Below are 27,637 nucleotides of genomic sequence, written 5' to 3' on the forward strand. Positions count from 1 at the left end.
GTGTTCTTTTCAGATATACATTTATCTGGCAGTGGTCTGAAAGTGGTAACTGAGGTCTTACAGTGAATGCGTTGATGGAGGAGGGATCCATGTCAGTAATTGCGTAGTCGACTACACTAGACCCAAGAGCTGAGTATTATGTGAACCGGCCTAATGAGTCCCCTGTCATCCTACCATTTAGAAAGTACAGGCCTAGGCCTCGACACAGATGCACTAGCTCCTTACCATTTCTATTAATGACAGAGTCAGGGTTGAGTCTAGATTTCATCTGATTTTCCAAGTTTGGCGATGTAATGAATTTGTCATCTTTCTCACTTATTTCGACTATTTCATTTTCCAAACCTGTTCTAGCATTAAAACATAGCAGCCCGTTGCCCTGAGCCTGGAAATGGCTGCATTCAGAGTTAAGGTCATTGAAGAACTCTTCTTTAAAGTAAGGGGATTCTGCAGGTGGGGCATACACTGCACAGATGTAGAGGTCATTTTCATGACTTATAACTCCTTTACTCAGCTTTAACCATACTCAAGTGAGTTCTTTCTTTTTGACGGATAGATATGGTGTCAGGAATTCTTTAAACCAAATTATAACACCCCCTGAGTCTCTGCCACGTTTTATGTTTTGTATTTTAAAGATGGTAAAATAATTTCTTTATAGCCTGAGGGACAGTGAGTACTTAAATCTGTTCTACACCAAGTTTCCAATAGAACAGCAATGTCATGGTGTTTGATACTGAGTAGAAAGTCAGAGTTAAGACTTTTGGCTCCAAACACCGATGAATGAAGCCCCTGGATATTCCAGGAAGTTATGGAGAACGATCTTGTCATGTATGTTATGTATATTCTTGGTTATGAGTCATTGAAAGAGAAATTAAAAAGAAAGAAACAGTCACAACTGAATACATATGGGTATTCTTCCCTTTTCCTTTTTTTTTTTTTTAGCCTAATTTCTGGAAGATGAGGTGGCGCAGTTGCCTCACTTCTCCAATGTCGGTACAGACTGGATGTTGTTTACCTTGGAGAATGTCTGAGTAGGTTGTGTGGTGATGTAAGGCTCCACAGCAGTGGCAGTTGTCCAGCAGAGTGCTCTCCTCATGTGTACTTGTAGTGTTGGAGTTCCTTGCATGAGGGCATGGTTCAGCTTGGTTGGGTTTGGTGTTATTGAGCTGGGGTCTGCTGGTTTGAGCTCTCTTAGGCTGAGTACTGCTAGCCTGGGCCTTGCTGTGCTGGGCACTGGTTGGTTGGGCTGGGCTGGTCATGGTGCTGCTGGGTTGGGCTCCACCGTGCTGGGCACTGGTTGGTTGGGCTGGCCTGATCATGGTGCTGCTGGGTTGGGCTCCACTGTGCTGGGCACTGGTTGGTTGGGCTGGGCTGGTTATGGTTCTGCTGGGTTGGGCTCCACTGTGCCGGGATTGGTTGGTCTGCCGATGAGAGGGCTGGGCTCCGGTGTGGGCTCTTTGTGTATTAACTCTGTTGAGTTGGGGTGTCTGTTGTCTATTTTGGGGCTGGGCAGTCTGACTGGATTGGAGGTGAGAGGGGACTCTGCCCAGAGTTGTGTCTTTTATGTCCTTTGCTAGTTGTCTAACTGCATCAGCATATAGGTGCACATGGTCATAGAGATGCTCCTCTGACAGAAATGGGTGGTGGGCAATGTGGGTGTTTGGGATTTCTGAGCAATATGAAGATATATTTTGGTTAATCTTGTTGATCAGATCGTTAGGAAAGTCTTTTCTGGGGAGGAGTGATGAAATTATGATGTTTGCCATAGGGAATTCTTCATGGGCCTTCTTTGCCACCATTTTTATTGATTCTGCTACGGCCTCCCTTTTGGATCTTAGATTGTTTGTTCCAGGGTTTTGGGTTCTCTGCTGCTGTCACTGTAGGGGAGACGGAGGTCTTCTTTTCCTCTCTCTTAGAGTCTCTTAGTATGTGGTCCTTGTATTTCTTCCTTTGAGCCTCACTGGTCACTGTGACTGGGTAGTTGACAGTAAGGCTGCTGAGGCTCCGCCCCTTCAATGTATTTGACTGTCAATATGGCGATGGCTCTGTCTTATCAGCTCTTATCAGAGGTAGCTTAATAGCTTATGGTGCTAAATCACTCAAATTGGTGGCTTACCTCTTTGTTATTTTTGCTTAATCTGCTGTTTTTGATGTCCTTTTAGTGCCCTTGTCCAGGATCTTTGTCGCAGGTGTCTCCTTGTCTTGTTTGGATCTTCCTTATATATTCCTTGTTGGTTTGGTTGCTAAAATGTTAGCTAGAATATGTCCTGGCTAGAAATATTTAAAATCCAGGGTAGGTTTTCTCAAACTAACCTGCTCAGTTTGTTCCTGTAGGCTTCACCTTTCTTTTCTTCTATATGATCTCTTTAAACTAGACTCTTAACCAATAATATATACATATTTATGAGGAGCTCATATCTTGCTGCTGATCTTGCTCTCTCTCCCTCTCGTCCCTCTCTCTGTCTGTCTCTCTCTCTCTCTCTCTCTCTCTCTCTCTCTCTCTCTCTCTCTCTCTCTCTCTCTCTCTCTCTCTCTCTGTCTCTCTGTCTCTGTCAAAGGGGCTTTATTGGCATGAAAGTCTCAATAACAATGTTGCCAAAGTTTCAACATAGAATTTGACCAAATATTCGGACAAAACACAATAAACATTAATATGAACATTAGCACAATATTAGGATGAGTTATATTAATTATAAATCTCTGTCTCTCTGTCTCCCTCTGTCTCTCTGTCAGGTGTTCTCCCAGTCGTTGTGAACATGGCGGCCGCTGCAGTCAGTCCTGGACCGGCTTCCACTGTAACTGCTCTGAGAGCGGCTACAGCGGAGCCACCTGCCACAGCTGTAAGTCAAACATCAGCACAGACAGTAACTAATGGACAGTAGGGCCTGAATAAACCATTGAGCCACCAGTTCCTCCCACTCTCTCTGCATTGTGACCTTTTCCCTTTAAAGGACAATTACGGACAGAACCTAGGGGTTAATAACACATGGGTACCGAGTCCACCGTTCTCTGGGATGTGTTTTCATGCTAATCGAATGTGACCAGTTTTAGCGCAAACCGCTAATTAGCTTATAACGCTAGCTGTCAGGGCATATACCACTAACAAGGCTCAAAATAACACCTCACTTCAATGGTAGCATAATGAGGGTCCCTACATGTAAACCGAAGCACTGAGAACTTTGTAAGTGTACAGACAGTTTATTAAAAAGATAGTTTATAAAGACAGCACTGTTCGCATATACAGGCGGGCGCCATCTTGGGAAAACAGTCCGACCAGTCGAACGATGAACGCAGTGCCATATATTTTAATAAACAGATATAATTCATGCATTTCCATGTATACCATCGACCCACTGGGAAACCACGGACCATGGGAGATTTCAAGTGACAGTTCAGCTCACGTTGCACGGCGTTCGTCGTTCGACTGGTCGTGATTGTTTTCCCAAGATGGCGCCTGCCCGTATACGTGTAACGGCGCCGTCTTTCTAAACTATCTTTTTAATAAACTGTCTGTACACTTACAAAGTTGTCAATGCTTCTCTCAACAAGATCATGTTGATGAAGATGAGAATGGGGTTCTCTGTAATGTATACTGTAATGCAGGAGTGGATAAATGCCATGTGTTGTCAGTCAAATGTTTCCTGACTTATTGATGTAAAACCCAATTCAGTCAGCATTATGTTGCTTTCAAAATGTATTTGCTGCTGCAGCTTTGTGCTATATAAATGTGATTTCTAGGAGACGTGCCTGGAGAAAGAGTTAGAGAGCTGTGACAGATTGACAGATTGAGTGAGAGGCCAAATCTGAGAGAAATAGTGCAGGAAAGGCAGATCATTAATTTCCTTTTACATAGAGTTACTTTTACATATACTATTTCCAACAAAAAGGCAATTGGAATGAAAATAAAAAATATGACTTGCAGCAAAACACTACAGGGAAGTAAAATGAATGAATGGAGCAGCTTGGAGAACGCTCGTAGTTCTGTGTTGCTGCTTTTATGTACAAGTAGTATGTCGGGTATTTAAGAGACTTTTCAAGTTGCTTCAAATGGCAAAGCAGCTCAGTTTAACAGTTTGAATATAAACCTGCCAATCACAGGGGCATTTACCAGCCATGTTGTTCATTAATTACAGTGGCGTGTTTTTCAAATTAAACAACAATGTGAGTGATATGATGGAGGTTAGTGAGAGTTTAGCCGTGACTAAACTGTCAAATACTGACTGAATAAATGAAAGCAGCAGTGAGGTGAGCTTTGGTGAGATCTACTGGTTCTGCAACGATTCCCTCGAGTCAAAACCCTGGAAGCACATGTGTGCGTGTGTCAGAGAGAAGACAGAGGAAGAGTTATGGAGACAGAGAGAAAGAGGCAGGGCTGATGAAGGTCTGATGTTATATTTATTGAGTCTTTGTACTCCCATCAGTCATTACTGTCCTCTCCAGTTGGATTCATCTTCACACTATGGGACGCTGCCGCAGAAAAATCAAACTTCAGATGATTGTCTTGACTCTGGTGATGAGACGGCGATGCAGTGGTGGCAGCAGTCTCGATCCTCCACAGTGTGTAGTCTCCCCCCCTCCCTCTCACAGCTCCTGTGTTGGTGTGGATGTGATTCATGTTGAGCTGATCTCATTATTTTTCCTCCCAGCTGTGTACCAACAGTCCTGCGAGGCGTACAAGCACAACGGCAACACGTCGGGACATTTTTATATCGACGTGGACGGCAGCGGACCAATCAAACCGCAGCTGGTCTACTGCAACATGACAGGTGACACGCACGCACGCACGCACGCACGAACGCACGCACGCACACACACTCACACACACACGCTCACCCTCCCATCGTCCCTCAACGTTTCTTAAGATTAATATTTACATAATTGTGAATGATGATGCTCCTGTCACGCTCTGATCCACTTTATCTTCCATCCCCCGTTTTTCTACAAGGCTCTCCCCCCTTTCTGTCCCCTTCTCTACCTCAATCTCTCTCTCGCACATTCATCTCCCTGTATGTATATGTCTTGGTGATTGATATCATTTATCATGATGATAAAGAATATTTTTTATTTTATTTTTCTGTCCTTACATGTTTTTCGGTGTGGCGTGTGTGTGTGTGTGTGTGTGTGTGTGTGTGTGCGTTTGTTCAAGGTGTTTCAAACAATTGAACTCATTTCTGTGGTCCGCTGATTGGTTAATTTAGCCATAATCTAAGCGCATATACAGTATTGAACTTTTGCGATGCTTACCACATACCAAATGAAGGTTGAGCATGACAAAACATTGTAAATGGATAAGTAAACCAGCAGTAAGCGAGACACTGTGCAGCAGTTTTTCACTTTAAGACAAAAAATGTAATTAAAAACTAGGTACTTCTGACTATTTAGTGTCATTTGCATCATAGTAACTGCTGTGTTTCCTTGTGTGTGTCTGTCTACAGAGGAGAACACATGGATGGTGATCCAGCACAACAACACAGAGCTGACTAGAGTCCGGCCGTCTCCAGGTGTAAACCAGCATTCAGTCCAGTTTGACTACTCGACTGAAGAGGAGCAGCTATCGGCCGCCATCAGCCAGTCAGAACACTGCGAACAGGAACTGTCCTACCACTGCAGGAAGTCCCGTCTCCTCAACACTCCAGGTAAAGCCTTTTTGTTTATCTAGGGCTGCAGTCGAAAAGTCAAAGAAATGGCATCCTATGTCTTTTCCTAAACACTATTCCTTGACCTCGATAGAAAACTTCATTGGCAAAAACAGCACTTTGAGTGGACACAAACTGAAGGTGTGCAATTGCCCATTATCGTTACATTGCAGCTTGTTTTGCTGACTGCTGACTGCTAACTGCATCGGTCTTGCTTAATACTAGACCGATTTCAAAGATTGTTAGACAAAAAAAACATAGGAAAAGTGAAACAATGTGAAGGAGGACTTCCACGGTGCTCAGAGAATCCAATTGCACTTACACTAGGCTCTGTTATCCTGCGACGCCCAATGTTATGGATGTATGTATTATCTGCCGTGGTGAAGCAACAATGTTCCGAGGACGGACTACTAAATGCGCATTTTAGATACTTTGCAATTGTCTTTAAACGTGGACAACCTGGTGGAAAATATTACTTCATTACCAAGGTTGGAATTGAATTGAAATATAGGCTACCAGTCGCAAAAGTGAAAAGAAATGGTCGTCACATTGAGTAAATTTGCTCACGCTCACCGTACTGTCCACTCATAATTCCCAAGTAGTTGGATCGTCTGAAAATAATTGTAAAATGTATGCAACATAGGCATATCGTTTGTTTTTGTGAACGGACCAATTGTGTGTTGCCTTAAAGCGGCGCTATACAGTTTTGGCCATTTCTTCGCTTTTTGCTGGCATGTTTCTCTATAGCGCCCCCCCTACAGCTTGAGAATAGATATTTGGCAACACTGTCGTAAAACCTCGTTGGCAACTCCCCCCCCTCCCATTTTCTCCCTCTGGTCATGTGCATTTGTTTTCAAAGAAGCCGGCGAGCGCACGGAGCCATGTCCACTGAGGTTTTTGCTAACGACTATGCTAACATCTCTGCTAGCTAGCTAGCTAGTAAGCTCGTAACAGACAGCAATCATGATAAAAACCTTTACAGACAATAGCAAACATCCTGAGGTCACAATAACAAGAAATACAACGCTTAAACAGAGTTTATCCCAAAGATACTTACAAGTGCAACAGCAAGAACGCCAGGGCAGCATCGGATTAGCAGGCTTCTGTTTGTCTCAGTTCTCGCCATTCTGAAAACGCAGGTCCGATGTTTACTCGTGTCTGACTCCTCTCTCAGTCAGTCTGACGTGTCCTCTTTCTCTGTTCCTCCGACAATGCTTTCCTAGCTTCCTGCTTCTTTTTAACCGGCTCAGCCATGACGATAGTGTGAAAAACTCCATCTCTACCTTGTTAGCCGGTTCCTGAATGGGCGTATGTGTGCAGTGCCGTGAAGCAATTCGTTACATGGCGAGACCTGATATCACGCCATACTTCCTGACGCTGAGGCCGCTGGCCCGCCGGCCCAAAGTTGCAAGGGTGGTTTTTCTGCTCACAGGCGCTAGGGGGGAGCGAGAACACCACCATTCAACCCGAAAAAAGTCATATAACCATTCCAATGACTCCCAAGCTGTTCAGTTACGGTAAATTAAGCTAAAAAAAAACTGCATAGTTCCCCTTTAAATGTTGCTGCTAAAGGATGGTCCAAAGGGAAGTCTAAAGGAGATAAGAAAGCAAGCATGTGGAGGATTCGACCATGCTGGCTGCCACTTTGATACTTCCGGGTCATTTTACTCAGTTCGGAACCTTTTCTAAGCAAAAATAGAATGCAGCCTGAGGTTCCTGTTTTGCTCTTTTACCGTCCTGGCTCAGACTTTCCTCACAGGGATTCAAACTAGAAAATAAAGAAGCTTTTTTTTTCTAACTTGGAGTCTGTTGACGTGGGCTGGCTCTGCATTTGAGGTGACAGATCCACTCCGCTTCATTTACCTCCAGCGTGGAAAAAGGTTTAACTCAGACTTAAAAGGGCAAAACTAATGATTACCGTTAAAAGGCAGTTCAATAATATGTTAGTGTTTTTCTTTTCCGTCTCGATTCACTCACGCTGTAACCACTGGACCTGCCTTTGAATCTAATGTTATCAGAGTGAGTTATGAGACATTTTGCACAAAATCAAAACCACTGGAGAAAACCATGTAACTCCCTGCGGCTCCACACATCTTTCTCGCTCTCGCAAACAAAACAAAATGATTGTTTCACTCATTGCTGCAAACGTAATCAGGTTCCAAGGATTTTCTTGCTTTCTACCAGCGAGCCAGACTAATAGATTGTGTACAATTTGTTTGAATGTCTCCTTCTTTAAGATGGAGTGCAATTAAGTTGGTCAGTTTTTTTTCAAACGTTTTCTGATGCTGTCTCTTTAACTCCATCAGGTCATTAATGGACCATGATGCTGCGGAGAACCACATTGACTTGTAGCAAACACAGCCTTAGACAGAGTAGACAGGAAACTTTTCATGATTATAATTTTGATTAAATTTATGGTATGTATTCTAATCCCCTGCCAATCTTCTCTCTGGCTGCAGCAGAGACAGTTGGCAGAAAAACAGGACAGGAACAGTTTGTGGCAAACGGATGGAAGGAAGGAAGGGAGGTGTTTTACTTTCTTTGCATTTAGTTGATACTCTGAGGGCCCTATTTTAATGATGTAAACGCATGGCAGATGCGTTTAGGGGGCGTGTACAAATCCACTTTTGCTAGTTTGATGGTGGAAAAAAGGGTCCGTGCACCGGGTGCATGGTTCAAAAGAGTTGTACTTAGTGTCTTCATTAATTCATAGCTGTGTTTTAGGCGTAACATGCAATAAACCAATCAGAGATCATCTCCCATTCCCTTTAAAAGCCAGGCGCGTTTGGACCTTGGAGCATTGCTGTTATGATGGAGGATTTGCTGAACAGGAAGGAGAGATTTTCAGGAGAAGAAACTGCAAGCAAATCATATCATAATACTATTTCACATTGTAATATTTTTATTTTATGAGATCAATTTTTTTTATAATTTTTTTAGCATCATTTATCATACAGACATACAGAACAAATTCCACAATACGTGCCGTGGGCAGCGTTGAGCTGTCATTTTCTTGGTTGCAGTTGAGCCGGCTAGCCAAGCAAAACAATCGGGTCAGTAGGGATAGACATCCTATCACATCAGATAATACTGATGTTGTTTTATGCCAGAACTCATGCACCTGTTCACACTCCCAGACCATATGTAGGAAAGTTCCAGTTTGTTCAGGTTGACAGAACGTACAATAGGGAGTAGGAATGGCTTTAGAGACGTATCTCTTCTGGGGAGTCCAATATGTCCTATGGCATATGTTGAAGTGGATATACTGGTGATTTGGGTTCTTGGAACAGTGGGAAATGTTGTCCCAAACTGTCTCCCAATTAATTGCGTTCTAATATTTTTATTTTTAATCTTCTGCATGTGTGTGTGCTGCTGCACGTCCCTGTGTGTGTAACAAGCATAGTGTGCTCGCGCATTTTACTAATGCGCTGTTGAAATAAAAATGAAATGCTGCGTTATTGACTTTAGACCAGGTTGTTGTTGGTCACTTCCCGCTCCCTCAAGATAGCAATACGCCAAGAATGCACCTGAACACACCTCCCTGTAAGACCAGCATGCCCATGGGCGCACAGATGGGCGCAGGTATATTTGCTACTTACGCTGGACAATCAGTCTTAAACTAGCAAAGACACTTGTGTCGGGCTTCGTGCAGCGCTGCGCCGGGTGCAAGATAGGGCCCTTAGAGTGTAGGCTAATTAGTTAACAAACTACAGTCTGTACAAGGAAATCACAAGAAATAAGCAGTACATTGAGGGCAACAATGTCCAGACAGTATTTATGGACATATTTTGTGGTGTTGTGCAGGAAAAAAAGTTTCAGTAAAATAAATCAATGTAAAGGGGTTTCGCAGATTTTTTGGAATGAGGAATGGATGGACCTTTCACAACCCTAACTCATTTTTCCCTTATCAATGATGCTAGCAACACACAATAGCAGACTTTTTTTTATTTCAGGGCCTCAATGTTTTGTCCAAAAAGTGTTCAGTTTTATTGCCAAGATCCTCTGCAGCTTTCTCAGTGGGCGTGAAGAGAAAGCAACAGTCCCACTGTGTATCATCTTCAAATGCTTAGATTGTATCGGTACTATTTCAGTATGAGAGCCTATACGTGCTTTCCGACCGGATAGTACTTGTACTTTTTAGAGGAAAAGTACACTTCAAAGCAGTTCTAAGAACTACTCTCCCCCAAAATCTTTTTTTCCGTTTGCATTCCCACTGGCCAAGTGGCCATAGGGACTGGTAGGAGGGGTAAGGAAGTGACGCAAGCACGGCAACGGTCTTTATAGCATCGTCACTAGACCTTAGCGCCACATTCAACAACAACAAAGCAGCATGGAGGAGGCCGTACATGGCCAGCAGTGCCTCCACCTCCGCATCAGTCCACTTTTCAGAGTTCCGTATTCCGTTCATTCTTGGAGTAATTCACGTATGTCATGTTTTGCCCAACAAAAAAACTGCACAAGTGTGCCGCAGGACACGCTTGTGGAATTTAACTCCGAAAAGACAGTTGACCACAGGTTCCCGTTAATCGTATGATGGACATGTGTTGTGATATTTAAACAAACGAACCGTCAACGGCGAAATAAAAGCCTCTTATTTACGAGAGCGGTCTGAGAGACCTCCAGCTCACAGCGAGGAAAAGGGAAAAGACCCTGCTCTGGAGTAGAAGCTAAAAAAGTACGCTACGTGTTCCTGTCAGAACACGACGAAAAAAGTGTTCTAGGAACGTTTAGTTCTAAGAACTGCAGAAACCCCTCCGGTCGGAAAGCTCTTTATGATGCCCATAAAAGCTACTGTAAATACATGACATGATGTCACCAAGGCAGACCTGGTCCAATGCTTATTCACTAAATTAAATATGTTCCTTTTTTGGTGAAATGTGTGGAAGAAGACAATATTTTGATCACCTTGCTTTTAAACAGTAAAGCAGTTAGCTGTTTAGCACCATGGCAGTTCGTGAAATGGTCACGTTATTGAATCTATTGATTCATCTATTGATTCGATCAGAGGACTTTCACCACGGAGACCGGGGATCGCGTCCCGCGTGTTGCAGTTCCTTTCCGCGTTATTCTCTTCCTAACCACAACCGTCCCGTTGTTGTCGGCGTGTCCTGCGTGTGACGGTTCCTTTCCCAGTTTTTCTTTTCCTAACCTCAACCGTCCCGTTGCTGTGGCATTTTATGTCCCCGTTGTTGCGTGCCACAGAGACCGTGGATCGTGTCCCTGCGCCCAGGGATCGTGTCCCCATGTGGCAGTCTGTCCTGTTGTTGTCGCCGGCGTGTGGCGTTTAATTTCCCTGTTGTGGCGTTTAATTTCCCCGTTGTTGCGTCCCCCAGAGCAGCCCAGTGTCATGGCAGTTCGTGAAATGTTCACGTTCAAAAATTGTGACCTGTACACAAATCAATAAATCAAAATAACGTGACTATTTACGAACTGGCGTGAGACCGGGTTGTTCTATCAGCATACATTTCTTTGTTTGTTTCCTGCATTTGTGTGGACATTAAGAGTAAAAACACACTATTGAACAGAATAGTCAGCGGTGGAAGAAGCATTCAGATCTTTTACTTAAGTAAAAGTACTAATACCACACTGTAAAAAATACTCCGTTACAGTAAAAGTCCTGCATTGAAAATGTTACTTCACCCTTGTGTTGTCCTCCCACCGACCAAAATAGAAAATGAACACTTTTTCTGACATTTTTGTCCCTTTTTTAACACTTTTTAGTCAGTTTTTTCAACGTTTGACGTGGTCAATAAACCTTGTGTTTATGAAATTGAAATTTTTCAATTAAAAAAAGCGGAATTTATGAATTATTTTGACTAATATTAGAGGAGAGCACGTTGATGTATAATCAGTGACTGGAGTATGTCAAAGTTTAGTCAGTTATTTTTTCAAATGCTATAAAATTGAATAAAACACTCAAAATTCAATCATTAATTGTACTGGCGAAGACGCTTTGTAGGGAACCGTTCATGTTATTTTTGGGTAATTTGGTTTAAAAAGAAACCCATATTTCAGTGTGTGTGTGTGTGTGTGTGTGTGTGTGTGTGTGTGTTTCAGAGGGCTCTCCGTTCAGCTGGTGGCTCGGTGGTCCCGGTCCCGGTCGTGTGCAGACTTATTGGGGCGGAGCTCATCCAGGCAGCCAGCAGTGTGTCTGTGGCCTGCAGGGCGACTGCGTGGACCCACAACACTACTGCAACTGTGACGCCGACCGCATGGACTGGTACTGAAATGATCAATTAACACCTATTTGTATTTTATGTATGTTTCATTTTTCTCCACATTTATAGTCACAAGATAAAGGCTCTTTCGGGGTGACTTGCTCCTGTTAGTTCAAGATTCTATCATCAATGTTGAGGACAATTGAATCAGTAATCTGTATATATGCTGTGGTGGTATTGTTTCTTTGCATTTCTATTGAATAACTGGTACAACATGATGACCATTGCCTGGAAAAACTGTGCTTTCCAGCACTAAAAAGTCTACAAATTAGAAAAAAAGTAATCTTGTCAAGAGTATCAGTTTAGTTTAATGTGAAATGTACATAAATCATTACATATTTCATCTCTTGTTGTGGTCTTTGTATAAAAACTAAGATAGATAAGAGACTTTAAAACGGATTTTATAGTCATGTTATTAAAGAGGATAGTATTTTTAATTAAGAGTGACTAATGTAAAGAAAAGTGAGGAAAGACATTTTCTTTCTATTGAAATTATTATTATATTATTATTATTATTATTAGACTTTACCCTGATGGTAAACGGAGGTCGTCTTTTACTGAATACAGAGCTAAATGTACGTGAAGGTGGCCGGGTTGGGTCAGTGGTGGAGCAGGCGCACATGTGCTGAGGGGTTTATGCCTCGGCGCAGAGGTCCAGGGTTCGGGTCCGACCTGTGACAGTTTCCTGCATGTCTTCCCCCTCTCTCTCCCCTTACTCACCTAGCTGTCCTGTCCTAATTGAAGATTGTATACCTGCAGAAACCTTTAGGAAACCGACTTGGCAGTGAAGCAAACAACAAATCCACTTAGCTAATGTGGGAAGCGGAAAACAATGTACCTTGCCTTTGCCTCACTTTCTGCCTTATGTTAGAAATATTTCTGTAATCTAGATGTGTTATTCTCAGTGTTAAAGTTGTATTCCCTGTATAATGTATAGACTCGGGACACACAGATAGTTAGCTTAAGCTTTGATTACCTTATATCCCAGGAATGTGAGTGTATGTTTTTCTGTACCAGAGGGTGAAGTGGAACGGGAGGAGGTGGCTCTCGGGTCAATGTGTGTGTGTGTGTGTGTGTGTGTGTGTGTGTGTGTACGCATTGTTTGGAGCTATAACTCCACCTCCTCGTCCGTCCAGACAAAATTGTCATCTTTTGTTGTTCGCTTCGCGCAACTAGAAAGAGAGGAGAGGGAGAGAGGAGGAGAGGGAGAGAGGAGAGGGAGAGAGGAGGAGGAGAGGGAGAGAGGAGAGAGGAGGAGAGGGAGAGAGGAGGAGGAGAGGGAGAGAGGAGAGGGAGAGAGGAGAGAGAGAGGAGGAGGAGAGGGAGAGAGGAGAGGGAGAGGGAGAGAGGAGGAGAGGGAGAGGGAGAGAGGAGAGGGAGAGAGGAGGAGGAGAGGGAGAGAGGAGAGGGAGAGAGGAGAGGGAGAGAGGAGAGGGAGAGAGGAGGAGGAGAGGGAGAGAGGGAGAGGGAGAGAGGAGAGGGAGAGAGGAGGAGGAGAGGGAGAGAGGAGAGGGAGAGAGGAGGAGGAGAGGGAGAGAGGAGAGGGAGAGAGGAGGAGAGGGAGAGAGGAGGAGAGGGAGAGAGGAGAGGGAGAGAGGAGGAAGAGAGGGAGAGGGGAGAGGGAGAGAGGAGGAGGAGAGGGAGAGAGGAGAGGGAGAGAGGAGGAGGAGAGGGAGAGAGGAGAGGGAGAGAGGAGGAGAGGGAGAGAGGAGAGAGAGGAGAGGGAGAGAGGAGGGGGAGAGGGGAGAGAGGAGGAAGAGAGGGAGAGAGGAGAGGGAGAGAGGAGGAGAGGGAGAGAGGAGAGGGAGAGAGGGAGAGAGGAGGAGGAGAGGGAGGGAAGTAGAAGGAAGGTTCTACGCAGGCGCGCAGACTTTGTTGGATCGCATTTCACACACTTTCGCGTCACCATATTCACGCAGATTACCCCCCGAAAACGCTCGTCTAAACGCGGAATAAAAAGTGAGAACACACCCCACTTTTGCGTTTTCTCTTCAGATCGTTTTCGTCTAAACGTAGCCTTAGTGTCATTTTTGTGAACCCACAATTGTGTTTTGTAAGCTTAAATGCTGGATTTCAGTAAACCTTCTTGACTTTAACCTATCGTCTCACTTTTGATCCCTGAGTTCTGGTGTCATTAGTCTCATTAACCAACGCGCGGGAATTAGAGTGTATAGATAATTTGGAGTCAGATCTTCCTCTGGCCTTCGGGCCAGTACTTTTCCCTGTATTTTCTTCACTTACAGTATATCATTTCCCAGTACAAACTGTTTGTGCAACGCCTGCTCTATTTTTACAGACCGGAGGTGCTGCTCTTCAATATTTCATCACACTCTATATAAGTGCTGTATACCCTTCTCGCTTCCCATCCTGGATGTAGTTTTATACAAAACTTTCCTCAGCAGCCAGGCTAACAGCAGGATTATCTTAAGTGTGTGAAGCTGTGTGTGTGTGTGGGTGTAAATGGACAGGAGGTGTCTTGTTTTGAGAGTAGCTGTTCCAGAAACTGCCAGGGATGGATGTTGACTGTCAGGATGGCTTTAATTCAGTTTTGGAATAAATAGGTCCCCGTGAGATTGCACCTACACACGGCAATGTTTACATCAGCTAGTTACAACGTGTAACATTGTCACAAGAGTGATGTAACATTAAAAACAAGCATGCATCTTTGCAAGCAAATGATCATATTCTGGGCTACGTGAGCAGAGTGTGTTTGTTGATTCTCCCCATCTATCTTTTTTCATCTTATACATGTTAGTATTGTCCCTCTCCTCCTATCTCTTCATCTCCTTTTGTTCTTCCCCTCTCCTCCTCCTGCTTCTTTTTGTTAAACCTCTCCGTCATCACACGACTGTTTCTGCTTCTTCCCCTTTGTCTCTCCTTCTCCTGCAGGGCCGAAGACTCGGGCCTGCTCGCCCATAAGGAGAGCCTCCCTGTCAGGTCTCTGGTGCTGGGTGACATCCAGAGGCCCGGGTCAGATGCCGCCTACAGGGTGGGCCCGCTCCGTTGTCATGGAGACAGTAAGTCCATCCCAGTTCTCAAGTTGACGGATCATGGTTTGCTTCGCCTGCACTCTCCTAAATCTTTCGCTGGTGATGGTGTTGAGAGAACCGAGCGGGCTGAGCAGAAGGGAGACTGTGTTGTACAATATAGACGTAGTAAGTTTGTCCAAACAGTCTTCTCAGTACATTATTGGAACTGCCTTCCTATTGAACTCAGGAGAAAGCACCAGCCGTCTATCATTTATAACCACACTGAAGAGATGGATGAAAAACAATCAAAACTGCAGTTTACCTCATCGTAGGTACTGCCATTCTTTGTATTGTACTTATTTTTTATTTATTTTATTTGTCCCTTTCTCTTTTCTCTTCTTTTTTCTTTCTGAATTTGCTTTCTATCTTTCTTGCATTCTTTTTTTATTTTTTCAAGGCATTACAGATGAAAGTGAGCTTTTTTGCTAACTCTGGCACATTTACATTTTGAGTGTAAACTAAAAATGTCAATTGATGTGCATTGTCCCTTTTAAATAAACAAATAAACAAATAAATCAATCCAGACATGCAGCACTGAAGGTGCTGTCCGTGGTGCTGAAACGGAGCAGCACCAACCCGGGCCAAGGCGCTGGCCGTGGTCCTGATCCTGGGGCTCAGAGAGAAATTTGGCTAATATAAGGGCAGTGCTGGCAGAATTATTCAGAACCTTTTCAGAATCAAAATCAGAAAAGATTTATTGCCAAGTACGTTTTTTACACATACAAGGAATTTGTTTTGGTGTTGTAGGTGCATGTCACACATTCTTCTAAAATAAGTTAAACAAACAGGTTTAACAGAACAAACAATATAAGTATAAATAAATATAAATATATATATATATATATATATATATATATATATATATATATATATATATATATATACACACACACACAGAATGTATTAAAAATAAGAGTAAGAATTAAGATAAAAAGTAGGTAAGTACAGTGGCATGTAGAGCCAGAGGGGGGGGTGTAGAGAGAGTCAGGGTGGGGTCCGGGCCTTGTTGATAAGGCTAGTGGCAGAAGGGAAAAAACTGTCCTTGTGACGTGAGGTTTTGGTCCTGATGGACCTCAGCCTCCTGCCTCCTGTGTCTGGGGTGGGAGGGGTCGGCCACAATCTTTCCAGCATGCTTCATAGTCCTGGTGGCGTATAGGTCCTGGAGCGGCGGCAGATTGCAGCCAATCACCTTCTCTGCTGACCGAATGACACGCTGCAGTCTGCCCTTGTCCTTGGCTGTGCTAGCAGCGTACCAGATGGTGATGGAGGATGTGAGGATGGACTCAATGATGGCTGTGTAGAAGTGCACCATCATTGTCTTTGGCAGGTTGAATTTCTTCAGCTGCCGCAGGAAGTACATCCTCTGTTGTGCTTTCTTCACGAGGGAGTTGATGTTCAGCTCCCACTTGAGGTCCTGGGAGATGATAGTTCCCAGGAAGCGGAAAGACTCCACAGTGTCAATTGTGGAGCCACAGATGGTGATGGGGGGCAGGTGGGGCTGGGTTCTTCCTGAAGTCCACAACCATCTCCACTGTCTTTAGAGTGTTGAGCTCTAGGTTGTTTTGGTTGCACCAGGTCACCAGGTGGTCAATCTCCCACCTGTAGGCGGACTCGTCGCCATCAGAGATGAGGCTGCAGCCGGAAGCCAATTAGCTTAGCATTGCATGAAGACTGTAAACAGCTACAGCAGCCTGGCTCTGTCCACCTAGCAACATTTTGAAAGCTCACTAACATGTCAACAAGTTCTATCTTGTTTTTTTAATCCGCATAACATCAGAACTAGAGAATATGTATCCCTAGGCATTGTTAAGGTTTTTTATAACAGCTTGTCATTGGGCAACATCATTAAAACAATTTTTTTTCTCTCTTCAATTCTTTTGTAATTATCGTTTTTAATTACCTGCTTAAAGCTCAAGACACGAAAGTCAAAACACAGTCAGATTTCTTTTCTGATTTGATTTGTATTTAAAGAAGGTTTTCATTTTGTTTCTCAGAGAACTTCTGGAACGCTGCGTTTTTCGACAAGGAGACGTCGTACCTCCACTTCCCCACGTTCCACGGAGAGCTGAGCGCAGATATCTCCTTCCTGTTTAAAACCACGGCCTCGTCCGGCGTGTTCCTGGAAAACCTGGGCATCAAAGACTTCATCCGGATCGAACTGAGCTGTGAGTAGGAGCTGGAGGCTTGAGACCGAATCCAAAGAAAACACAGTTAAAGGGGATATGTGTGTGCGTCTTTAAAGGAACACGCCGACTTATTGGCACTTTAGCGTATTCCCCGTATCCCCCAGAGTTAGATAAGTCCATACATACCCTTCTCATCTCCGTGCGTGTCGTAACTCTGTCTGACGCACCCACCGCTAGCCTAGTTTAGCACAGATCCTGAAGGTAACCGGTTCCAACTAGCCTACTGCTCCCAATAAGGATCAATAATCACTCTGCCCAAGTAGCAGAAGTAGCAGTGCTTCGCCTTTCTGAGAATATAGTTCCCAGTATGTATACGGTTAGAAGATGGCTGGGTCTCATGTGACCTTGTTTCGTTTGCGCAAACAAAAACCTCAGCCATGCTCAATAAATGCATTTGCATGTTTGCTATTATCCATATTAATGTGCAATAATAACCCCTCTCACGCAAACGGAATATGGTTTTTGTTTGCTCAAACAAAATCATTTTTTGCAAGTGTCAGTTTCTGTTCAACATGTAATGTAATGTGCTTGCAAAATGTAGTTATCTGTGCTCAAAGCATACAGTTACTCGCTCAGGAATGAGGCGCATATAGTATATAACGCCACACCCCCGCAGAACAACAGTCGAATGTGTTGCATACGCCTCTGTGGATAACATAAGCTGGCCCACATGGGACAACATTGCATTCACAACACAAGAAAATAAAATGGAACCAAGGTGAAATCCATATAAAAGGAACTCATCATAATCATTCCAAGGCGTGTTGTATGTTGACAGCTGTTTTATGAACTCTCAGGGGCATTTCAGCCGCGACCCTCCATTAATCCCTGTTGATTGATTCTTGTGTAATGCACACATTTACGAGGCCCCATAGTGTGTCATTTGCATTATGACAGTAATTACCATCAGGGTGTTATTTAGTTTATGGGTGCCACGGAAATGTGGCCGGGGTGTGGGGTGTTTGTTTATAACCTGCCATAAATTGTGTCATTTGAAATATATCTGTTTTACCCAACAAGGTGTCCTTGTGTTTATATGGTTATGGCAGCTACACATTTATGGGTAGCAGTGGTGTGGCCAATCAGAACGGCTTGTATAGATGCCTTGAATCAGTTATTACAGTCATTTCTAGTCTTTTGAAGCTTTTTCACCTTACTTTACCTTCTTAGTTTGGTTCTGTTTGCTGTTTTGTGGGGGGGGTTTTTTTGCATTGCATTTCAGAGGAATTTGTTTTAGAAATGGGATTAAAAGGAACACACACAGACTCTAATACAGGGACAGTGCTGCAGCAGCCGCCTCTCTCCTCGGGGAAATCATTGTCAGCGTGGTTGTTCCAGCTCTGAATGCTGCTGCTCGGTTGCTGGCTTCCTCAGATGGCTTTGTAACACTGTGGCTGAGAACTATTTCTAAATGAAGTTACTGTAGGATGCCGGGACAGTGTTTGATTTGACTCTGTACTCCCATAGTAATACATCCTCACCTTCACCTCCTACAACATGACGGACGATGGTTTGCTTCGCCTGCACTCTCCTCAATCTTTTGCTGGTGATGGAGAGAACACAGCGAGCTGAGCAGAAGGGAAGTAAATCCAGACATGCAGCACTGAAGGTGCTGTCCGTGGTGCTGAAACGGGGCAGCACCAACCCGGGCCAAGGCGCTGGCCGTGGTCCTGATCCTGGGGCTCAGAGAGAAACTAATATAAGGGCAGTGCTGGCAGAATTATTCAGAAACTTTTAGTTTAGCGATACTCCAAAATAAAGCACAAATGCAACTAAAAAGTAGTCCATCATAAGCGAAAATGTCACAAAATTAAAAGTCTGAAAAAACTCAATAAAGGAGGAATAAGATATTTTAAAATAATTTCATTCCTCACTGTGCACAATTGCCTCTTTCAGAGTATCGGGTCATTGAAAATTGAGTAGCATTTTAACTCTGTAGTGTTTAAGTGTTGTAGTTGAAGCTATATGCTAATGCTATATCTACTTTGTGTGCTTTACGGCTTGGTTATAAATGAGCCTAATACATGTTTTATCATGTATAATGTATTTTTTGTGCAGATGTGAGGTCAGTACGTCACGACAGTTACGTTATAATACGTATATCACGGACACCTGCCACTTCAGTTCAGATCATCATCCACTTTTTAGTATATTATCAGTGAAATTATCTGTAAAATGTGTCATCATTGTTCACCTTTTCATACCTTTAATCACTATTAAGACAATGTATTTTATATGTAAAATATCTATCTACAATCTATCTTACAACTGCACAATGTGTACTACGTTACTGGCTGAGGCCAGGAGGCCCAGAACAGAGTCATCAAGGGTCAGCGATCTGAAATAAAGAACGGTCTCGCATTCTGGAGAGAAGCACGGCACAGTCTAGTTCTTCCACCTCATCAGTACCTAGCTTCTTGCCAGACTCTCTAGTCTTTTGTTTGTTGTTATCCCCTGAGAACTGTACGCAGTGTGTCTAGGTAGAAGCTCTATTGGTTTTTTTGTTTGCTGTTTTGTTGTGAAGGAGTAATTAAACTATGTTCCAGGGAGCCTTACATTCACACAGGTCTGTGGACTGTAAAAAACGGTGAAAATATACAACTAAAAGTAAAGATCCATGCCAGCTTTTTATGTTAAAAAAAAAAAATACAATGCCTCCTTCAACCGAAATCACAAAGTGAGGTTTCAGTAGTGTGTCATTCTCACTAATTCAGAGGCTGCAGACGTGTGAAGTGAAGTGAAACGCCGGTGTGTGTGTGTGTGTGTGTCTCCGTTCTCCTCTCTCTCGTCTCAAGAGACGGGTGGAAACAAAAACAGGACTCATCAATATCAGATCTCCATTTTCTTTTTGTAAAGTTTAACATTCCACAAAGATACGACCGTTACTTTTTAGATGTGGCATTGCTTAATCCAAGATAAAAAAAAACTAGAATATTATTTTGGTTGATTGACAGCCCTAAATTGAGCTCATTGATTAAGTCTGGTTCTGCGGTTTGTTGTGACAATTTGATGTTGTGGAAGAAGAATTAAAAAATATCCTTTAGACTATCTGCTTCAACAGATTTGACAGCGTATAGGTTTTTTTGCGGTGAAATTGATTGGTATTACAATCCAATACGCCTTTTAGATATGACTCACGCAGTACTTTAATTATGTTTTGATACAACCATATGTCCCCGTCCTTTCTCATCTCCATTTTCTACGTCAATCCCCCTCCTTGTTATCCCCCGTTCTTCCCTGTCTCCCCCCATCTCCTCCCCTCTGTCAGCCTCCACTCAGGTGCTTTTCTCCTTCGATGTGGGTAACGGGCCGCTGGAGGTTCGCATGGAGTCGAAAGTGCCGCTGAATGACAACAGGTGGCATCGAGTCCGAGCCGAGCGGAACGTCAAAGAGGCGTCGCTCCGATTGGATGAACTTCCCGTCGCCACACAGGAGGCTCCTGCTGACGGGCACCTCCACCTGCAGCTCAACAGCCAGCTGTTCATAGGTGAGGAGAATTACGTTCTCCTTATTCTCCACAGTCTGATTACTTTGTTGCTTCACTCTTAATTAAGGGACTGTGTACGATCACAAAACAGATTCTTGTAGCACAAATGTGTGTGTGTGTGTGTGTGTGTGTGTGTGTGTGTGTGTGTGTGTGTGTGAGTCTGCGTGTGAAGTTTGGCCTCATTAGTTTCACTGTTGGAGGCTTCAAGGCCCTTTCTCTTGTCTTCTGGAACTGGGGTCTCTTTGTGTCTCTCCGTATCTCTCAGGCACTAGCTTCTACACATACTGGATTCTCTTATCGCGTTTCCCTTGTCGCTCTCCAAAGCCAGTAGCGCGTCGTTTTCTGTCTCTGCAGCTCCTCCTGAAGTCTGCAGCTTGATAACAGAACTTTTATTCAAATACTTTTTGAATCTCTCGGCAGAAAAACTGTTTTTGTCGAAAGTTCACATCCCGCAGTACTCTGTGAAACATGACAAGTCATTTGCACAGCAAGCCATTGCATTTAGTCATCTTTGCCAAGGAGTATATAGTTTCCCAGTCAACTTTATTTATAATACAGGGAAGTCTCAGAAGACTTTACACAGACAGAGACAGACATAACCATACAAGGTACCCTGTCTATTTTTTGGAAACAAAGACTAGGACTATGTAACACATCATCTGAGTATAAGAGATACTGACTAAATGGGAACCCACTCTTAAAAACATTATTGTGCTATCTTAAACAAATAAAATACACAAGAAATTGAGTGTTCAATGGTGTTTTAAGCCCCCATTCAAAATTATGAAATGTATAGTCATATTTCTGGTTAGTATTTAGATTTATTTATTTATTTAAAAGGGACAACGCACATTAATCAACATGAGTCCAACATGTAAATGTGCCAGATTTAGCCATACAGGCTCATTTTCATCTGCAGTCCCTGGACAAAAGATTAACTCAAATATTATAAATATATTTTTTCAATTTAATTATGTGTGCAGCCTCTGGTATTTGGCTTTGCAGACTCTGATCACGAAAGTTATTAGGCACCAAAATGACTATTTAAGATTAGTGAATACTCTGCTTCTGACTGGCTAGTAGTCCTTACCTAGTTACTGTCAGGGCACGCCCTCATACTCTGCTTCTGACTGGCTAGTAGTCCTTACCTAGGTACTGTCAGGACACGCCCTCATACTCTGCTTCTGACTGGCTAGTAGTCCTTACCTAGGTACTGTCAGGACACGCCCTCATACTCTGCTTCTGACTGGCTAGTAGTCCTTACCTAGTTACTGTCAGGGCACGCCCTCATACTCTGCTTCTGACTGGCTAGTAGTCCTTACCTAGGTACTGTCAGGACACGCCCTCATACTCTGCTTCTGACTGGCTAGTAGTCCTTACCTAGTTACTGTCAGGGCACGCCCTCATACTCTGCTTCTGACTGGCTAGTAGTCCTTACCTAGGTACTGTCAGGACACGCCCTCATACTCTGCTTCTGACTGGCTAGTAGTCCTTACCTAGGTACTGTCAGGGCACGCCCTCATACTCTGCTTCTGACTGGCTAGTAGTCCTTACCTAGGTACTGAGCATGTGCAACTCCCAACAAAGATGGAACAGAAGTGAGATGTCTCACTCTGTAGCTAAAACAGAGAGCTCAACACACAGGGTGAAAAGAGGAGCTGCAGCAACGTGCAGTGCAACAAAAATATGTTTTTTGAAAAAAAAATATATATATTTTTTTTTTAAAATATATAATATAATATATAAAATATAAACCTATACAGGTACAACCTCTAAATACAATTATGAACCTGAAAATGATAATATGAGCACTTTAAGATCAGGAAAAAGATCTCTAAGGAACACGCATTCCCTGGCTGAAAGTCTATAGTTTTCCCCGGGAAGTGAACTCGCTCTCTGGCTTGAACATCCTGTAAGTTAACACCCACCCATCCTCCCTACGCGGCCAGCCGCATTCTTATACAGTCAATGTGGTGAATACAGAAAAAACAAAACGTGGAATGCTAACGGATTACAGTGCTTAACTTTTGGTAGTTTTTTGAACGAATGGTTCATGAGAACAGGCTAAAACTCTGCATAGACTGAGATTCAACAAGCCTTAAGACTGTAGCAGCTCTGTCCTCCTACAGAGTCCTACTCACTCGCAGAGGAAAATAAATATTATGCAGCTAAATGCTGCTCAGCACTATTGAATGTGAAAGTGCTGAGTCGATGGTTTCTGATCTGACCACGAACAATAACCATTTTTTAATAAATCAAGCATGCATCAGGGAGCAGTAATATCTAGTGTAAGGTGCCATGTGATTTCTTGCAGTGAAGGTCTTTAAATAATCTGTAAATGAAGCTGAACCTGTGTAAGTGATTCATTAGGCAGTCATGGAACCAACCATCAGCGAGCTGAGAATCTCTGAAACAAACTCCATCCATACTGCAGCCCTGTTGATGTCAACATCTGTTCAATACCACACTTTGACTTCTCTCTGTGACCTCTCCTTAGAGCTACAGGGGGAAATAATGAAAACCCATCACTTATTATCAGCTGTTATCATTCTGCAAACATTGTTGTTTGTCATTTCACATCAGCAGACACACAGCGTGGAGGGGAAACAAACCATCAAACAGGGATGAGATTGGATTAAAGGTCCAGTGTGTAACGTGTTTAGTTGTTCGTTATCAAAATCTGTCCGTTCACAAACTGGTCCTTTTTCATGAATATTTACCACCACCATCAATTCCAAGTATTCCTATTGGCTTGAAATTTTACATTTGCATTCACATGAACTGGGGTAGACGCTCCATATTCATGCTCCATCTTGAAATACGTTTACAGGACATACTGCTCCGCCTTTCGCGTTTTCTCTGTCACATGATGGACATGGAGGACCACACGTATTCAAAATCCAAATTTCAGGAACAGGAGTCTTCTTCTTCTTCACCCAGAAAAAGAAAAAGGAGATTGAAAAGAGCAAGAGACTGTCTTTTTGAAGCGTGAAGGCTACCGTAGCTGGAATACGTACTTTGAACTGCGTGGCGCGAGAGAGTTGATTGCGATATATGATCGCAACGTCTCATTGGAACTACAGCTCGCAGCTATTACTATGGTTCCAATAAGACAACCTGTAGGGGGACCGAAGAGGGAAAAGTTACATAGTATGCCTTTAAGACATTGGATTTGATGGTCTTGATTCCATGGGCAGAAATAAAGAATTTCCACCCTTCTAGTGAATAATGAAATCTAGTGAAGTGAATACACCCATGCTAAAGTTGACTAAAAAGAGGAATAAAACATCATCTTAATTCCTAAATTAAAAAATTAGGAAAAATCCAACCTTTAAGGACACCAATTTTTTTTGTGAAAGAATAATGTATCATAAATAAATAAATGTTCTTCCTTAAAATACAGGGGGCATAAGTCAGTACACCCCTATGTTAAATTCCCATAGAGGCAGGCAGATTTTTATTTTGAAAGGCCAGTTATTTCATGGATCCAGGATACTATGCATCCTGATAAAGTTCCCTTGGCCTTTGGAATTAAAATACCCCCCCCCGTCCCACATCATCACATACCCTTCACCATACCTAGAGATTGGCATGGTTTTATTTCAGTTAGCCTAATAGCTGGTTTGATTTGCATTGAGAGATGATTTTATGGAAAGTACCCCATGCCAATCTCTAGGTATGGTGAAGGGTATGTGATGATGTGGGGCTATTTTAAGGAAGAACATTTATTTATTTACGCTACATTATTCATTCACAAAGAAAATTGGTGTCCTTAAAGGTTGGATTTTTCCTCATTTTTTTTAATTCAGGCATTAAGATCAATTTCCAAAAGATGATTTTTTATTTTTTTTTAAACCACAGCATTACTGAATATGTGTTATTCATGAGCCGTAATCCTTCCTTTGACAAATTCATAAGGAAGAATGTATTCTTTTGTTTGGATTTCTAATCCTTCTGTGTATTTTGAATAAACAAACTACTGTTGTGTTATTACATGCAGTGCTTAGTTTTGTAAATGAAGATACAGTGTTCTCTTACATAATTCATTAAACTGTATGAATGAGCCTTAATTATTCCTTGTACGGATTGAAACGGAAGGAAATTACATTGTTCCGATTAATAACCCGAGTTATTGCTTTGCATGGATTTATAAACCATATGATTGCTTTTCCACTTTCTTTATTGCCTGATATTTTTTAGGTGTAAAATATCCACACGCAGCAGTTTCATTGCAAGCAGCATTTAACATAGCTTGTTGTATGGCCTGCTTTGGATAGATAAGCAGTAGTGTATTGATGCTCTGTTGGCTGGTGTGTTAAGATGTGGTTTCTTAAACCTGCTGTAATATGGCTGCTTTTCGAGGCAATGGTTGAGTTCAACTCTGTCTGGTTATTTTCCTGACCTTGATTTTTGCAGGTGGGGGGGAAAGGCACAGAAACACGGGAGGCTCATTCAAACGATGCAGCACAAAGAGAGTTGTTTGTATTTTGGTAAACAATTGTGTCTTAGACTTTGTGCTGAGAACCACATCTGTGTCTGTTCTGTCATCTAGCTGCGAGTCTGGTGATTTGATCAGCAAGGGAAAGCTAAGTACTTTGAAATAACAGAATGATTAAAAAATAAAAAATGTAATGATTCACTCTCCAACCAGTAGACATGTTCAAATCTGCATCAAAAAGAACTTTTAAAAGGTCCCATATTGTTAAAAGTGAAATACCATGTATTTTTTTATTATAAAGCAGGTCGAGGTGCTATATAAATACTGTGAAAGTATCAAAATGCTCAATCCACACACACACACACACACATATATATATATATATTTACAAAGTGTCGCTTCAGTGCCGTTACACTTCCCCGGCTGCAATGATGGTGCAGAGATGCTGAGAGCGCAGATGCTAAAGACCCGAACACGCTGACCAATCAGAGCAGACTGGGCTGGGGGGGGGGGGCTTAAAGAGACGCCAAAACTGAGCGGTTCAGACAGAGGGGAAATACATGTATATTCAGACAGACAGTATGAGACAAATAAAAGTGTTTTTGAACAGTAAAGCATATAAACATGTACTAGTACAAAGCCAAAACACTCATATCTTTTACTTCAGTAAACGTTGCAATGCCACGGTGTATAAAAATACTCTGTTACAAGTAAAAATCCTGTTTTCCAAATCTTACTTAAAGCTATAGTGTGTAGTTTCTGTCTCCCCCATGAGGAATTCTAAGTAATGACAACAAAACTGTCGGCGCGTCCACATGATACAAGCGCCCCCCACCCCTCCTCCACACAGCTGCTAGTAGTCAAGGAGGACACAGAGGAGTACAAGTACTCATTATACAGAATGGCCCATGTCAGAATAACATATGTTCTATTATTGGATTATAATTATCACAGCACTTTAATGTTGCGGCCGGTAAAGGGGGAGCTAATTCTAAATACTTTATACACAGCTTGGTAGCTTGTCAAGTTCCTCCCAGGATCAATAAATATGTATTTTATCTTAACCTATAATGATACATCATAATTTATTTGTTGATTATATTTCTTTATTATTAATGTTAATCTACAAAGAAACTAAGGTTATTAAATAAAGGTAGTGCAGTAAAGAGTACAATATTTCCCTCTGAGATTTAGTGGAGTACTAGTATACAGTAGCAGAAAATTGAAATACTCAAATAAAGTACAAGTACCTCAAAATAGTTCTTAAGTACAGTACTTCAGTACATTTACTTAGTTACTTTCCACCACTGGAATTAAAATAGGTGATTCCTACAGTTTGTTTCTGTATTTATTGTTTTTTTTTTATTTCATATTAATGTTTAAATATGTTTATTTGTGTGAACCAAACATAAGGAAATTCCTGGTAAGTGCTACTTAGCTAGCTGCTCCACAGTTCATCCGCTAACGCTCCAGTTTCTCCAGAGTTCGTTCTCTCCTTCCACACGTTGCTTTCTAGGCCTGCGGGTTGAGGTTATTTGTATTGTGAGCCGCACACTTTGCCTTTGATGCTTGCTTTGATTTTCCATTTAATTCCCCTCACTCTCATGTGCTCTCATACTGCATGTACAGAGTGGTCTCTCCCAGCATGAGCTCGTGTAGAGAGGCTGCAGTCGTCTTGTTAGAGCTGAGGTTAAATATGAGGTTGACATTCTTTCTTGATATTGAAAGTCTCATCTGGTCAGAGGTAGAGTTTATCTGCATTTCGGACTCTTTTGATCTTTGCTTTAATCTTTATTCCACAAATCTTACTTCTGAAATAAATCGTACCTTCCCAGACGTAGTTCCTGTAAGCTGTCTTCACTTGATGTTTTTGCTGCCGAATGTATGTTTGAAACCTTCACTAGGCAGTACAACTAAACCTATATGGCATTTTTGTACTAATAAAACTATACAAATATTTAGTTTGTATAGCGATTCACAGTTTCCAGACTTTGAAGGTTTTATGGCCCTGACACACCAACCCGATTATCGGCCGTCGGACAGTCTGGCGAGGTCGGTGACTCGAGTCCGTTTGGTGTGTTCCGTGCTGTCGTCCGTTGGAGGAGCCGTCGGCCTTTATTTTGACATGCTCAGTCGGAGACAGGGCAGTCGGGACTCACCCGGAAATGGCGAGCGGATGAGCCTCTCAAAATCTGAGGAAAGTCTTTTAAACTGACCTTTGTCGATCTGAAATGAAGACAGATTCAGCAACTGCACGGCCTATTTCTCGCTTAAAATGTTTGCAGAAACACGTTTCGCGTTCGTCCAATCAGCTGCCGGTTTTCATTTTCTGGGAAACAATACAGAGAAGCGCCGCCTGCTGCTATGGAGACGTATTACGTTTCGCGCACGCGCAGAGCGTACGCTCAGGTCGGCGTCGCCTCAGTGTGTTTTGAGGCATTTTTTTTGGACCTCAGGGACCCGACTGATCAGTCCAACTGGCTTTTCTGCCGACGGTCGGCCGTCTGGTTGGTGTGTAAATGGCTGTCTGCAGATTCAGAGTGTCTTTACACTTAACATTTTCTTTTTGCTTGTTTTCTGTATGTGAAGTGTCCTTGGGTTCATGAAAGATACTTAAAGGTGCTCTAAGCGATGTTGGGTGACGTC

At 42.7% G+C, this 27,637-nt stretch overlaps 1 protein-coding gene across 1 annotated transcript in view; it reads left to right on the forward strand.

Annotated features, from left to right (window-relative positions):
• Positions 1-27,637, forward strand: part of LOC144526258 (contactin-associated protein-like 4) — a 151,518-nt gene that overhangs the window by 96,028 nt on the left and 27,853 nt on the right. Inside the window, exons 11-17 of the mRNA XM_078263597.1 lie at positions 2,731-2,837; positions 4,644-4,763; positions 5,433-5,633; positions 11,691-11,853; positions 14,741-14,868; positions 16,875-17,045; positions 20,335-20,553. Coding sequence (XP_078119723.1) covers positions 2,731-2,837; positions 4,644-4,763; positions 5,433-5,633; positions 11,691-11,853; positions 14,741-14,868; positions 16,875-17,045; positions 20,335-20,553 — 1,109 coding nt within the window. The remainder of the gene's footprint in view (positions 1-2,730; positions 2,838-4,643; positions 4,764-5,432; positions 5,634-11,690; positions 11,854-14,740; positions 14,869-16,874; positions 17,046-20,334; positions 20,554-27,637) is intronic.

Source organism: Sander vitreus, chromosome 12, assembly GCF_031162955.1.
Source record: "Sander vitreus isolate 19-12246 chromosome 12, sanVit1, whole genome shotgun sequence".
Taxonomy (NCBI): domain Eukaryota; kingdom Metazoa; phylum Chordata; class Actinopteri; order Perciformes; family Percidae; genus Sander; species Sander vitreus.